Here is a 15,163-nt window from a genome sequence, read left to right on the forward strand (position 1 = left end):
TTTAGCGACTGATTGAGGCAAGAAGGATGATGGATAAACTTCGTGCCTGCATTGTCGCAAACTACTATGCTTCTGCAGGACTTCTAAAAGTTTCTGAGGTAACTTTTCCTCATATGCAGTCATTTCTGGCCACCCATATTTGTTGTGTGAAGGGGAAATTAGTGTTGGTGTGGAATTCCTGCCTTTGAAACATTTCTTATATTGTCCTTTAGAATTCAAGAAGCTTAGCCTACTTTCCTGGGAATGTACATAAACTTATTGTGTTCAACCGTAATCCTTTATTTGTCCTCTAATCGTATCTCTCTATGTTGTCAATAATCCCAAGTAACATTTTTTTCTTTTTAATTAATCCCTTTCCTACTAATATTTAGCAGTGTTGTTAGGCTTTGCAAATGCAAAAATAACTTGCCTTCTTTCTCTTCATTTGATTATGGTTGGCTTTGGAGGAAGTTGTAGGTTGATTTTTTTTTTTCTTTGACTTTTCATTGCTAATGAATGGAAATTTTTTGTTTCAATAGATTTGCCCTATTCAGGAAGCCCTGATTTCCACCACCCTCCCTCTTACTTTTTATGAAAAATTTCAAATATAAAAGGCTAAATAAGCACCTCTTAATGCATCACTTAGAATGAACAATTTTAACATTTTGCCATATTTGTTTTACCTGTTTTATTTTTCTCTAAAGCATTTGAAAATAAGTTCCAGGCATTATGACACTTTACCTCTAAATATTTAATTATATATTTCCTAATGGCCATTCTTCTATGTAGTCATAATACCTAAGAGAATGATTCACTGCTATTATCTGTTAACCAGTCCCTATTCAAATTGTCCTAGTTGCCACCAAAATATCTGTTAAAGCTGCTTTGTGTGTTGTTGTTGTTTTAAAATAAAACAAAACAAAAAAAACACAACAAGGATCTAATCAAGGTTCATAGCTACATTTAGCTATTTTTGTTTCTCTAGATTAATTTTATCTAGACCCGTTCTCCCACCTATTTCCCCCCACTCCTCCCCAGAATATTGACTTATTTTAAGAGATCAGGGCATTTATCTTGTAAAATCTCCCACATTTTGATTCCCCCCCCTCCCCCTTGGTTATTCCTTCATTCCCTCTGTTTTTCCTGTAAATTGAAAGTCAAGTCTAAATATTTGATTATTTTAAGGTTAAGTCGTTTTGGCAATAATGCTTCATAGGTGATGCTATATACCTCATGTTGTTTCACTTCAGGAGATATGGTAATCAGGTTATCCTGCTGTTGGTGATAAGAGTGTAATTATTTGGTTACTATGATTGCCACTAGATCACTCCAGTTATAAAGGATGTGGATAGGATTGAAAGGCAACAGGACAGATTGACATTTTGATAATTTCAGCATAACTTTGTTGTTCTCTCTCAAATTTATTTTTTCTTAAGTTTCTTTCAATTAGAGTTAGGTAGTTCTTCTTTTGGACAGTACTGGCTCTGTGAGAATGGCGGGAAGTATGATGGCATACTGCTTTGCATTGTGTCCTATGGTTTTATGGATAAGAGGTAACTTTCATATTTAGGTGTTCATGTCATCCCGTGGAGCTTTAGGGTGCCTGGTGTTGGTGATACTCCTATTGTTGTCTTAGAGAAATCTGGAGTATTATTCAAATTTAATTTTAGATGGTAGACAGTTGTCTCTTCTATTGCAGGAGTTTCCATAAAACATTAGAGTCTGAACCACTTTTCTTCAGCTAACAAATAATAACAAATTACCACAAGGTTGGTTGGCTTTAAACAACAGAAAGTTATGCTTCTGGAGCCCCATAGTCCAAAATCAAGGTGTTGGCTGGCGCATGCTCTCTTTGAAGACTCTTAAGAAGAATCTTTCCTAGCCTTGTCCTAGCTTCTAGTGGTTGCTGGCAATCCTTGGTGTTCCTTGGTTTGTAGCTGCATCACTCTAATTTCTGCCTCTGTCTTCACATGGATGTTTTCCCTCTGCATATCTTCTCTTTTCTCTCTATGTCCAAGTTTCCTCTTTTTAAAAAAAAAAAAATATATATATATATATTTTTGTTGATTTTAGTGAGAGAGGGAGGGAGGGAGAGAGAGAGAAACTTTGAAGCGAGAGAAACATTGATCTGCTGCCTCCTGCACCACCCCTACGGGGGATTGAGCCCACAACCTGGGTATGTGCCCTGACCCAGAATCAAACTGGTGACCTTTTGGTGCATGGGACGGCGATCAAACAACAGAGCCACCCACGCCAGGCCAAATTTCCCTCTAAAAAGAGCACTACTAATGGTATTAGGGCCTACCTTTATCCAAATGACTTTATCTGAACTTGATTACATCTGCAAAGACCCTATTTCCAAATAAAGTCACATTCATAGGTTTAGGGTGGACATGAATTTTTGGAGACACTGTTTAACCCAGAGTAGATTCCAATGTCATTTGTTATGTGGCTTGCTGTTGGCTTCAACAAAATGGACATCATGATCTAAGGGTTGTATGATGTAGGACTGTAGCTATTCTGAAGAGCTGATTATTCATTTAATGTTTTGTTTCCTTTTTTTCTTTCTTTTTTTTACCATTAGCAGTTTTGAGTTGTGCTATTTTGTGGTCCAGAAATGGAATGGTTTTTATCTTATATTCTGATTAGGATATATTCAGTGATATTTAGTTATAATTTTAGTTTGTTGTAAAAAATATATTTATAGCTCTAAAAAGATACTTTTATTATTGAAATTCAACAACTTTGTTGCTTTGATTCTGAAACACTAGTCTCTGGCTCCTTTTTCTTTCTTAAACAATTATTTTAATAAAAACAATTATTTTATAGGTTTTTTTGTTTTTTTTAATTTTATTTATTAAATTGATTGGGGTGACATTGGTCAACATGAACATAAAGTTTTCATGTGTGGGTTTCTATGTTACAAGATTTGTATACTGAACTGTGAATGGGACAAGTTTTAAAAGCTGGGCTTCCTAGGAATGTAGCACAGTGTGTCGTATTATATAACAGAACACACTGTATTTTGTATGCAGGTTAACGAGATACAGAAAAATACCCGAGGCTTCAGTACTGAACTGAGGTCAAAGTTTATGTCAGTATTAATAATTTAAAAAAATGTATACTTACATTTTTCTTCTATGTGGGAACTATTTACATATGCATATATTTTTATATTTCTTACAGGGATGTTTTATTCAGAGCTGTTCTATCTATGTAAAGCAATGTGAAACTTATTTGTTTACATTTTTTATTGATTTGGGGGAGGGGGGAGAGAAACATCAATTTGTTGCTCCATTTTTTTAAATTCATTGGTTTCTTCTTGTATGTGCCCTGACTGGGGATCAAACCTATAACCTTGGCATATCAGGACAATGCTCTGACTGAAACATATTTTTTTAAAGTCAAATTTTGCTTTCCATATGTTACTATGTATTTACCTTTAATTTTCATTTACCTTCAGAGGACTTGTATCGTTAGCCTTTAGTGTTAGGATAGTTACTTATCACTTTCTTGTTTTGGTGGTTCAGACCATGTTCAGGAATTAGGACTTTATTTTACGGATGTGGAGAGATTTTGAAAGATTTTAAGCATGAACATAAAGTAGATAATTTTGCCTACTTTTGATGAATTTGATTAAAGTTTATTTTGATTGCTTTCACTTTTGCAGGGATCAAAGGCATGTGATACAATGGTTTTTAATCATCCTGCTATCAAGAAATTTTTGGAATCACCATCTAGGTCATCATCTCCTGCCAATCAGAGATCAGAAACTCCATCAGCCAATCATTCTGAAAGTGATTCTTTATCTCAACACAATGACTTCTTGTCTGACAAAGACAATAACAGCAATATGGATATAGAGGAAAGACTCTCAAACAACATGGAACAGAGACCAAGTCGAAATACTGGAAGGGTATAGTTGGATGGACGGGAGGGAACCAAAGGAAAAGGGAACTATGTTTATTAGAGTGTGTACATGTTATTTCATTTAACCTATTTTATAGGAACCCTGGGAAATAAGTTTATTATATTCCTTTTAGAGATGGGAAAACTGACTCTCAATGAGATTAAAGTTGTATGTGTCCACAAGCATCAGAACTGAGCTAAACCTATGTTTTTCATTTTTGTTGTTATTTTTGTTACTCCTCATCCAAGGACATTTTCCATAGATTTTCAGAGAAAGTGGAAAAGAGGGGGAGAGACACAGAGAAACATCGATGTGAGAGAGAGATGTTGATAGGCTGCCTCCCACACATGCCCCCACCAGGGTTAGGGATTGAGCCTGCAACTGAGGCATGTGCCCATGACTGGAATTGTATTTGGAACCCTTTAGTCTACTAGCTGACACTCTATCCACTTAGCCAAACCAGCCAGGGCTAAACCTATGTCTTTCTTTAGTTCTTCAACATTTTTAAATTTATTTTTTAATTTTTATTGATGTCAGAGAGGAAGGGAGAGGAAAAGAGAAATAGAAACATCAATGATGAGAGAGAATCATTGATTCGCTGCCTCCTGCATGCACCCTACTGGGGATTAAGTCTGGGACCCTTCTCGGAAGACCACCACTTTATCCTCTGAGCAAAACCAGCTAGGGCTAAACCTATGTCTTTCTGATTTTAAAATTCAGTACCCCTGCATATGGCACCACTCCTAGTGCCATTCACATAGATATGAAAGAAATTTTGAGGAGTTGGCAATGCTGTGACCTTGCCAAGGTCTTTCCACTCTGTCGTGTTTATTTGCAAGTGCAGTGATTCTTTAGCATTTTACTCTGTGAAACTTGATAGTCTAAGATACTTTGATAACTGGAGGAAATTTGATGAATGATACATAGAATTGAAAACCATTTATTGCGCTTTGATCCAATATTGCGCTTTGATCCAGTTTATGGAGTTGCCATCTCAAGATACTCTGAACTTGTTAGTATAATATTTGGCTTTGTTTATTTAAAAAAAAATATTGGGGAAAAAAAAACCTTTTGAGAGAGAAAAAGGGAGAAGGGGAGAGAAAAACATTGATGTGGCAGTGAAACAGCCCTGACCAGGAATCGAACCAGCAACCTTTTGGTACAGGGGCAATGCCTACTAACTGAGCCACACCAGCCAGGGCAATGTTTGACTTTAGAAATAAGACTGATGGTTTTTCTCATCTACATTCTATGATAGAAGACATTTCAGGGTTCCTTTTCACAAACTCAGACATCAAGGATTTGATTTTTTTTTTTTTAAATAAAAGTGAAATTGGAAATATTTATTATTATAAATTCATGTATTTATTGCTGAAAAAATTAAAACCTCAGAAAAGTAAAAAAGAATAGAAAAATCAATTATAATGCCACTACTCAAAAATCAGAACTTGTAGTTAATGTTTGGGTTTACTTGCCTTTTTCAGTATTGTTTCTGGGGAAATACTATATATTTTTTCTTTTTATAATTAAAAAGAATTCAGGTTATGTTGATCATTGAATTTGGAAATTTGTCATCTTTTATATAACATACATAGCCATGTTTATGTAACAAATATTTAGCACTATGTTTCAGGCACTTTTCTAAGAATTGTACAAAGCAATCATGTAAAGTAAAAACTATCATCTTTATTTTATAGATGAGGGAACTGAAACAGAAGTTAAATAATTACCCAATATTACACATCTACTAAATGGAAAAAACAGGATTTAAATCCTGGTAGTCTGTTTCCATAACTAAACTAGAACTATTGTGTTGAAATTACTTCTTATTGAAATGTTTTGATAGTATAGAAGGTTGAAAAGAAAGTAAATCCCATTGTGCCCTTTCCCCTTTACCGTTTCCCAGAGGTAATCATTGTAATTAGTTTCTTGTGTATCCTTCCACACACTATTTGCATAGACAAAGCATATGTGTATGCCTATTAATACACACATGTGGGAATATAGTGTACAAACATTTTGTCTCAACTAATGCAAAAATTAGAGTAAAATTATTATTTTATACTCTGAGGTGCTACAAAGCCAGAGAATTTTATAATAAAAAAATTGCAAGTTATTCATTTCATACCTTGTATGATTTTATAGTTTCTGCCTATTGAAAATTGTCCAAATTGAAAATGAAAATTATGATTTCTTTCAGGACACCTCTAGTATTACTGGCTCCCATAAAACAGAGCAGCGGAATGTTGATCTTGCGGGAGATGAGACTTCACGACTTTTTGTAAAGAAAACAATAGTAGTGGGCAATGTGTCCAAGTGAGTATCCAGTTGAATTGTCTCATTTTCAGTCATCCATTTATGTTAATAGAACTCAGGCATACTCTTATTCTAATATATAAAAACTCAGGTTCCATAACGACCAAAGGCTCCATTGAGGGCTCCACCTGCCAGAAGTCAATCCTGCAATCAGTGCTGTTGCCCATGGCGACCCAGCACTGACTGCCAAGGGGGCTTCAGATCAGGTCCCGAAAGAGGCTTAGACAGAGAAGCAGGGTCTGACAGAGAATCTGTCCAAGGCAGCTGTTGATAAGCCCTTTCCTCTCTCTTTCTCTCAGTAATATTTTTTTCAAACTCTTAGTTGTTTTGTTTTAAAATATATTGGCTTATTTTACTTAGCATAATAATCTCCAGGTCCATCCATGCTGTTGCAAAAGGTAAGACTTCCTTTTTAATGGATGCATAGTTTTCCATTGTGTACAGGTATCACAGCTTTTTTATTTACTCATCTACTGAAGGCACTTGTTCTGTTTTCAAATATTGACTATTGTAAATAATGCTACTATGAACTTTAGCATGCATATGTTCTTTTGAATTGGTGTTTCAGGATTCTTAGGATATATTCCCAGAAGTGGGGTTGCTGGGTCAAAAAGTAGTTCCGGTCAAAAGGTAGTTCTGTTTTTACCTTTTTGAGGAAACTTCATACTGCTTTTCACAGCGGCTGTAACAGTCTGTATTCCTATAACAGTACAAGGGGGTTCCCTTTTCTTCACATCTTCCCAGCACTTGTTTGTTGATTTATTGATGATAGCCATTCTGATAGGTGTGAAGTAATATTTCATGTGGTTTTAATTTGATTCTCTCTGATATTTAATGATGTTGGACATTTTTCATTCTTTTATCTTTTTATTGTCATTTCAGTCTTCTCTGATCTTTGTTATTTCCTTCCTTCTATTAGCTTTTGGCTTAGTTTGTTTTACTTTTTCTAGTTCCTTAGGAATGTAGGCTTTTATTGGTATAAACTTCCTTCTTAGGCTTGCTTTTGCTGCATCTCTTAAGCTTTGGTGTGTTGTATTTCCATTTTCAGTTGTCTCATGTTATTTTTATTTCTCTTTTGTTTTCCTCTTTGACCCAGGGATGATTCAGTAGCATGCTATTTAATCTCCACATATTTGTGAATTTCCCAGTTTTCTTTTTATAATTTATTTTTAATCTTTTTTTTTTTAAATCAATCTTTATTGTTCATATTATTACAAAGGTTTCTCATTTCTTCCCCCCTCCACCAGGTTCCCACCCCACCATCCGCCCCCTTCCCATCCCCCATTGTCCTCATCCATAGGTGCAATTTTTAATCTTGTTTTAAGTAGGTGTTAATTGTTTTATTAGGCTTTTGAAGAGGAAAAAAAAAAAATCACTTTCTTTTCATTTTCCTCTAGGTATATACCTCCCGATAAGAGAGAAGAAAATGACCAATCAACCCACAAATGGATGGTGTATGTCCGAGGGTCTCGTAGAGAACCCAGCATTAATCATTTTGTCAAGAAAGTTTGGTTCTTCCTCCATCCCAGCTATAAACCAAACGACCTTGTGGAAGTTAGGTAAGCATACTTGAGTTTCAAGAAGTGCAGATTTGCCCTAACCGGTTTGGCTCAGTGGTTAGAACGTGGGCCTGCGGACTGAAGGGTGCTAGGTCAAGGGCATGTACCTTGATTGCAGGCACATCCCCAGTTGGGGGTGTACAGGAGGCAGTTGATTGATGTTTCCAACTCTCTATCCCTCTCCCTTCCTCTCTAAAAAATCAGTAAAATATATTTAAAAAAATAAAGAAGTGCAAATTTATTCAAGTGGAAGAAAAGTGATTTAATTTGAAAACACTCCCTTGAAATTCTTTCTTCCTTTCTTCCTCCTTTCCCTCTCTCCCTTTCTCCCTGTCTCCCTCCCTTCTTTTCTTTCTTCCTTCGCTTCTAGTCTTACATCTATCTTTTTTAAATTTACCATTTAAATTGATTTTCGAGAAAGGAAAATTTCAAACATGTACAAAAGCAGAGTATATTGAACCCTAATATATCTAGCACCAATTATTAATAGTTTGCCAGTCTTTTTTCCCATCAAATTTTCTTTTTCTTTCTTTTACAAACTGGGTTCTGACTGAAAATTCATTGGTTCAATTAGCATTCTCACGAGTTCCTCTCTGTGCTCTGAAATCATAGTCACTATTTGGGGAAGATCATATTGTGAACATATCTTTTAAGTCCTCTTAGCAGATACATTCAGATAAATTGTCACTTTCAAATAGAGTTTTTTCAAATAGTGTTTTTGCCAGAGTGGAGGAATAAATTAGCATTGGGGGTAGGGAAAATATATTTCAACCTAGGTCGGTCAAATAGCTATCATAGATTCTGACTCATATTGTCACATTCAACAAAAATTTTGTTAATATATTTTATTGATTTTGTACAGAGAGAAAGGGAGAGAGATAGAGAGCTAGAAACATCGATGAGAGAGTCATCGATTAGCTGCCTCTTGCACACCCCCTACTGGGGATATGCCCACAACCAAGGTACATGCCTTTGACCAGAATCGAACCCTGGACCCTTCAGTCCGCAGGCCGACGCTCTATCCATTGAGCTAAACCGGTCTCGGCACATTCATCAAAAATTTTATTTAATTTTTTTAAAATATACTTTTATTGATTTCAGAGAGGGAGGGAGATATATATATATATATATATATATATATATATATGTGTGTGTGTGTGTGTGTGTGTGTGTGTGTGTGTGTGTGTGTGTGTGTGTAAACAACAATGATGAGAAAGAATCATTGATTGGTTGCCTCCTGCACACCCCTTACTGGGGTTCGAGCATTTCCTGACTGGGAATTTAACCGTGACCTCAAAGCTCAGCCACACTGTTTGGGCCATCCAATCACTCTAGTTCATTATCTATGAAAACAATGACATTGGATTATATGGTACTAGGGGCCCAGGGGCCCGAATTCGTGCACCTTGAAAGAAACTGTGGGCCGAAAGGCTACGATGGGCACAGGGGCAGGTCTTGGCCCATCCTCCGTGTTCCCACAGCGTCCCTCCTGTCCCTCCCCCGTCCCCTGTGTGCAGCAGCCCTGCTCCTGCTGCCCACTCCCACACATTGACAGCATGGAGTGATTGTGGCTGGTGCCAGCATTGGGTGCAAGCAAGGTTGGCGTCAGCGGGTATGAGCGGTGGCTGCTGGCGGATCATCCTTCAGAAGCAAGGGGAGGTGGAGAAGCCCTCAAGGGCGATCGGCACCAGCAGTTACCACTTGCACCTGCTGACGGCACTGAGTGATTGGGACTGGTGCCAGACGCCGGCAGTGGGTGCAAATGATGGCTCTGGCACTAGCTCCGGGTGCGAGCACCGGGCTGGACCTTGGTGCACGGGAGCAAAGAATTTTCAGTAACCACCAGAGGCTCACCCTAATGATGACAACTGGTGCCCTGCCTTGGTCTGGCACCCCACTTACCTGCTCTACCATCCTGCCACAGCCGACATTTGCCATGTCCCTTATGCGCCCCCCTGGTGATCTGCACATATCATAGTGACCAGTTATTCGGTTGTTCCACCCTTCATTCTATTTACATATTAGCCTTTTATTATCTATCTAATAATAGGGTAATATGCATATTGGTCGGGACACTGTCACAGTAACAACTGATCAGCAGGCTGCGTGCACAGGTGGGCAGGGACTTGCAGTGTTGGGGAGGCAATGGGCGGCTGCCGCTTGACCAGGGCTGGTCCTAGGCTCAGGCAAGCTGCCGATGGCCGCTGCCGCTGCAAGGGTCCGAGGCTCAGGCATTGAGGGCCGGGAGAGTCACAGGCAAGCCGCAGTGGCTGCGAAGACTGAGGCTCAGGCAGCCTCGTGGCTGGCAATGGCGGCAGCAGAGGCGTGATGGGGGTGTCACCTTCCCCTGATCATTGGGTCGCCTGCTGCAGAGGGAGGCCAGAGGCGGCAGCAGCAAGGGAGTGATGGGGACAGTGCCTTTCCCTGATCAGCCAGCGACAGAGGGAGGCCAGATTAGTAGGACATCCCCTGAGGACTCCCGGACTGTCAGAAGGGGCAGGCTGGGCTGAGGGACCCCCCCCCCTGCCCCAGTGCACAAATTTCATGGACTGGGCCTCTAGTATAGGGTATCTTAGCTCTAAATATCCAGTAATTGAAAATTTAATGTAGGTATAAGTTAAATTTTTCTTTTATAATTTGGCATTTTATTTATTCATTTATTTTTAAATATATTTTATTGTTTTGTTTGTTTGTTTGTTTTACAGAGAGGAAGGGAGAGGGATAGAGAGTTAGAAACATCCATGAGAGAGAAACATTGATCAGCTGCCTCCTGCACACCCCTTACCAAAGTAATGCCCTTGACCGGAATCGAACCTGGGACCCAGGCTGATGCTCTATCCAATGAGCTAACCCGGTTAGGGCTATAAGTTAGCATTTTAGCATAATGCAGCATACTGATTTACCTTCAAATGAGGAAATGTAAATGATTGTCAGAAGGATGTGAATTTCTAACTTATCCATTGGGAGAAAACTTTTCCTTTAGAATGATTACATGTGGATTAATGTATTAAAATATCTGCTCTTCCATAGAGAGCCTCCTTTTCACCTGACCAGAAGAGGCTGGGGTGAGTTTCCTGTCAGAGTTCAAGTTCACTTTAAGGACAGCCAGAACAAGCGGATAGATATCATACATAATCTGAAGGTATTGTAAAAAACCATTGTTCTCTGGAAATGAAGTATTTCTTTCACCTGGTATTGAACATAGTAGGTTAGTCCTTCTGAGAGAAGTGGCCAGGTGAAGGATAGTGGAAGCATGATAAATCTTTTCGAGTGTGTTATGTTTACTGCTATACACTCCTTTGTCCTCTGAAGATTGTAAGGGGTTGGGGAGGGGGGGCACTTTACAGTTGAATGTATGTTCTTTAGATCAGATCATCAGAACACTTAAATTTCTGACCATAGCTCACTGTTATTGTGTTACCTGTTGTTAATCTGTTTTGTTTTGTTTTTAAATCTTTTCTATAAAATGAGGCAAATGTAGCCCAGGTGGCGTGGCTCAGTGGTTGAGTGTCAACCTGTGAACAAGGAGGTCACAGTTTGATTCCAGATTCAGGGCACATGCCCTGGTTTCAGGCTCGATCCCCAGTGTGGGATGTGCAGGAAGTCACTGATCAATGATTCTCTCTCATCATTGATGTTTCTACCTCTCTTTCCCTGTCCCTTCCTCTCTGAAATCCATGAATATATATATTTTAAAAATGAGGCAAATACAGGAAGTCCTAAAATGATGTTTCATTCAATGTCATTATAATGATGAGATGTCATAGGAACTTAACTCTTCTATATATCATTTAACCTGTAGTAGATTTGGTTTCATTATTCTATTAGAGGCCTGATGCATGATATTCGTGCAGGGGGTTCGGGCCTCAGAGCCCCAGCTTCGTCTGGAAGGTTGTCCAGAAGGTCATTCAGCTGTCCAGTCTAATTAGCATATTATGTTTTATTATTATAAATAGATGTTTTGCTTAAAGTTGCAGAACCTGTCAACGACATTAGGTGAGGATTTCCTGAAATAAGCCTTGTCTGTTTATCTCATAAGGATAAAGAATATGTTTACCTCCTAAGGGTAACAGTTGAAGTGAACATGTTGTAGAAAATGTAAAGTACTACATAGATGCTAAAATCCTCAACAAAATTCTAGCAAATCGACTCCAGAAGAGCATCACAAAGATCATACACCACGACCAAGTAGGATTTATTCCAGGAATGCAAGGATGGTACAATATCCGCAAATCAATAAACGTGATACATCACATAAACAAATTGAAAGATAAAAATCATATAGTCATATCAATTGATGCAGAAAAAGCATTCGATAAAATCCAACACCCTTTTCTGATAAAAACTCTTAACAAGGTGGGAGTACAAGGATCATACCTCAACATAATAAAAGCTATATATGATAAACCCACAGCCAACATTATACTCAATGGGCAAAAACTAAAACCATTCCCTCTAAGAACAGGAACAAGACAGGGATGCCCACTCTCGCCACTCCTGTTTGACATAGTACTGGAAGTACTAGCCATTGCAATTAGACAAGAGGAGGAAATAAAAGGCATCCAAATTGGAAAAGAAGAAGTAAAGTTATCCTTATTTGCCGATGACATGATATTGTACATAAAAAACCCAAAAGACTCCATTAAAAAACTAATTGACTTAATAAATGAATTTGGTAATGTAGCAGGATACAAAATTAATGCCAAGAAATCCATGGCTTTTCTATACACCAACAGAGAAACTGCAGAAACAGAGACTAAAAAAGCAATTCCATTTACCATCACACCAAAAAAATTAAGATACCTAGGAATAACTTTAACTAAGGAAGTAAAGGACCTATATGGGGAAAACTACACGACACTGAAAAAAGAGATAGAGGAAGATGTAAGGAGATGGAAGAACATACCATGTTCATGGATTGGTAGGATCAACATCATCAAAATGTCCATACTTCCTAAAGCAATCTATAGGTTCAATGCACTCCCCATTAAAATACCAACGACATATTTCACCGACCTAGAAAGAACTCTCCAAAAGTTCATTTGGAACAATAAAAGACCTCGAATAGCCACAGCAATCCTGAGAAAGAAGAGTAAAGTAGGAGGGATCTCAATACCAGACTTCAAACTATATTACAAAGCCACTGTTCTCAAAACAGCCTGGTACTGGCACAAGAACAGACATATAGATCAATGGAATCGAATTGAGAACCCAGATATCAACCCAAATCACTATGCTCAACTAATATTTGACAAAGGAGGCACGAATATACAATGGAGTCAAGACAGTTTCTTCAATAAATGGTGTTGGGAAAATTGGACAGACACATGCAAAAGAATGAAACTAGATCACCAACTTACACCATTCACAAAAATAAACTCAAAATGGATACAGGACTTAAACATCAGACGGGAAACCATAAAAATACTAGAAGCATCCACAGGCAGCAAAATCTCAGACGTATGCCAAAAGAACTTCTTCACTGATACTACCCCTAGGGCAATGGAAGCTAAAGAGAAAATAAACAAATGGGACTACATCAAAATAAAAAGCTTTTTTACAGCAAAAGAAACCATCAACAAAACAACAAGAAAGCCCACAGTGTGGGAGAACATATTTGCAAATGATACCACTGATAAAGGTTTAATCTCCAACATCTACAAACAGCTTATACAACTAAATAAAAGGAAGATAAATAATCCAATTAAAAAATGGGCAATGGACCTAAATAGAACATTTTCAAAAGAAGACAGAAGGAAGGCCAAAAGGCACATGAAAACATGCTCAAAGTCACTAATTGTCCGAGAGATGCAAATCAAAACAACAATGCGGTACCATCTCACACCTGTCAGAATGGCCAACATCAACAAATCAACAAACGACAAGTGTTGGCGAGGTTGCGAAGAAAAAGGAACCCTCGTGCACTGCTGGTGGGAATGTAGACTGGTGCAACCACTGTGGAGAACAGTGTGGAGTTTCCTCAAAAAACTGAAAATGGAACTCCCATTTGACCCAGTAATCCCACTTCTAGGAATATATCCCAAGAAACTAGAAACACCAATCAGAAAGGATATATGCACCCCTATGTTCATAGCAGCACAATCTACAATAGCCAGAATTTGGAAACAGCCTAAGTGTCCGTCAGCAGATGATTGGATCCAAAAACTTTGGTACATCTACACAATGGAATACTATGCGGCCATAAAAAATAAGGAATTCTCATCATTTGCAGCAAACTGGATGGAACTGGAGAACATCATGCTGAGTGAAATAAGCCAATCAATGAAAGAGAAACACCACATGACCTCACTCATTTGTGGATAACAAAGAGCATTATAAACTGATGAACCAAAAGATAGATATAGAGACAGTAAATCAACAAGTAGACTGTCAAATTACAGCGGGGAGGGGAGGAAGATCTGGGGGAGATAATAGATCAACCGAAGGACTTTTATACATGCATATAAGTATAACCAATGGACACAAAACTCTGGGGAGGGAGGGGATGTGTGGGAGGGAGGGTGGGGGGCAAAAAAAAAAATCAATAAAATATATTACAAAAAAAAAAAAAAAAAAAAAAAAAGAAAATGTAAAGTACTATAGCAGGTTGTAAAACTTTAGTTATTTATCCTCACCTGAGGATATGTTTATTGATTTTTAGAAAGAGGAAGGATTGATCAGTTGCTTCCTGTATGTGCCCTGACTGGGTCAAATCCCAACCTTGTGGTGTACAGGACAGTCCAACCAACTGAGCCACCTGGCCATGGTGAAGGTTGTAACACTTTGGTTTGAATTGTCAGAAATCCTTCTCTGATATATCCACATGGTTTGCTATGAAGCTATTATAAGTTACATTGTATTAAGTATTTTCTATGCCTGTGGGGAAAGTAGCATTATATAGTAAGCAGAAAGCACGGAGTATAAAGTATACGTATAGTATGAGGTCAACCATGATTTAAAAAAGACACAAAAGATATATACCAAATTGTTGGAGTATATAATTGAAGTAATGATGTTATGAACTATTTTCTATGACCTTTTTATCTGTGTGTGCTTTTTGAAAGTGTTTTTACATAAGAAACATATTTAACTTTTGAAGGTGGAAGACAGACTATTTTTTAAATGTTCCTCTAGGCCCTCTCTATAGTAGTCTTGTATACATTGTCTATATTGAACTTCTCCCATGGCACCCTTACTTGTGGCTTACTTCATTGTTCTCGTTAATGACTCCCTAAACTGAGCTAAATGAAACTGAGTACATCTGCAAAAATCCTTTTTTTGTTTCCTTTGTTCTACAAATGAACCTTTTCAACCTTAAGGCATGCTGAAATTTGCCCTCCATTGCTTGTTATGCAGCCATTGTAAGACAGTTCATGTACACATGATTTTCTAGAGATTA

At 38.0% G+C, this 15,163-nt stretch overlaps 1 protein-coding gene across 3 annotated transcripts in view; it reads left to right on the top strand.

Annotated features, from left to right (window-relative positions):
* Positions 1-15,163, top strand: part of YEATS2 (YEATS domain containing 2) — a 92,384-nt gene that overhangs the window by 25,536 nt on the left and 51,685 nt on the right. For all 3 annotated transcript variants that reach the window (XM_084874183.1, XM_084874184.1, XM_084874185.1), the window contains exons 4-8: positions 6-98; positions 3,650-3,895; positions 6,090-6,205; positions 7,603-7,764; positions 10,795-10,906. In XM_084874183.1, coding sequence (XP_084730309.1) covers positions 6-98; positions 3,650-3,895; positions 6,090-6,205; positions 7,603-7,764; positions 10,795-10,906 — 729 coding nt within the window. The remainder of the gene's footprint in view (positions 1-5; positions 99-3,649; positions 3,896-6,089; positions 6,206-7,602; positions 7,765-10,794; positions 10,907-15,163) is intronic.

Source organism: Pipistrellus hanaki (genome assembly GCF_964339955.1).
Source record: "Pipistrellus hanaki genome assembly, chromosome: 2".
NCBI classification, from domain to species: Eukaryota; Metazoa; Chordata; class Mammalia; order Chiroptera; family Vespertilionidae; genus Pipistrellus; species Pipistrellus hanaki.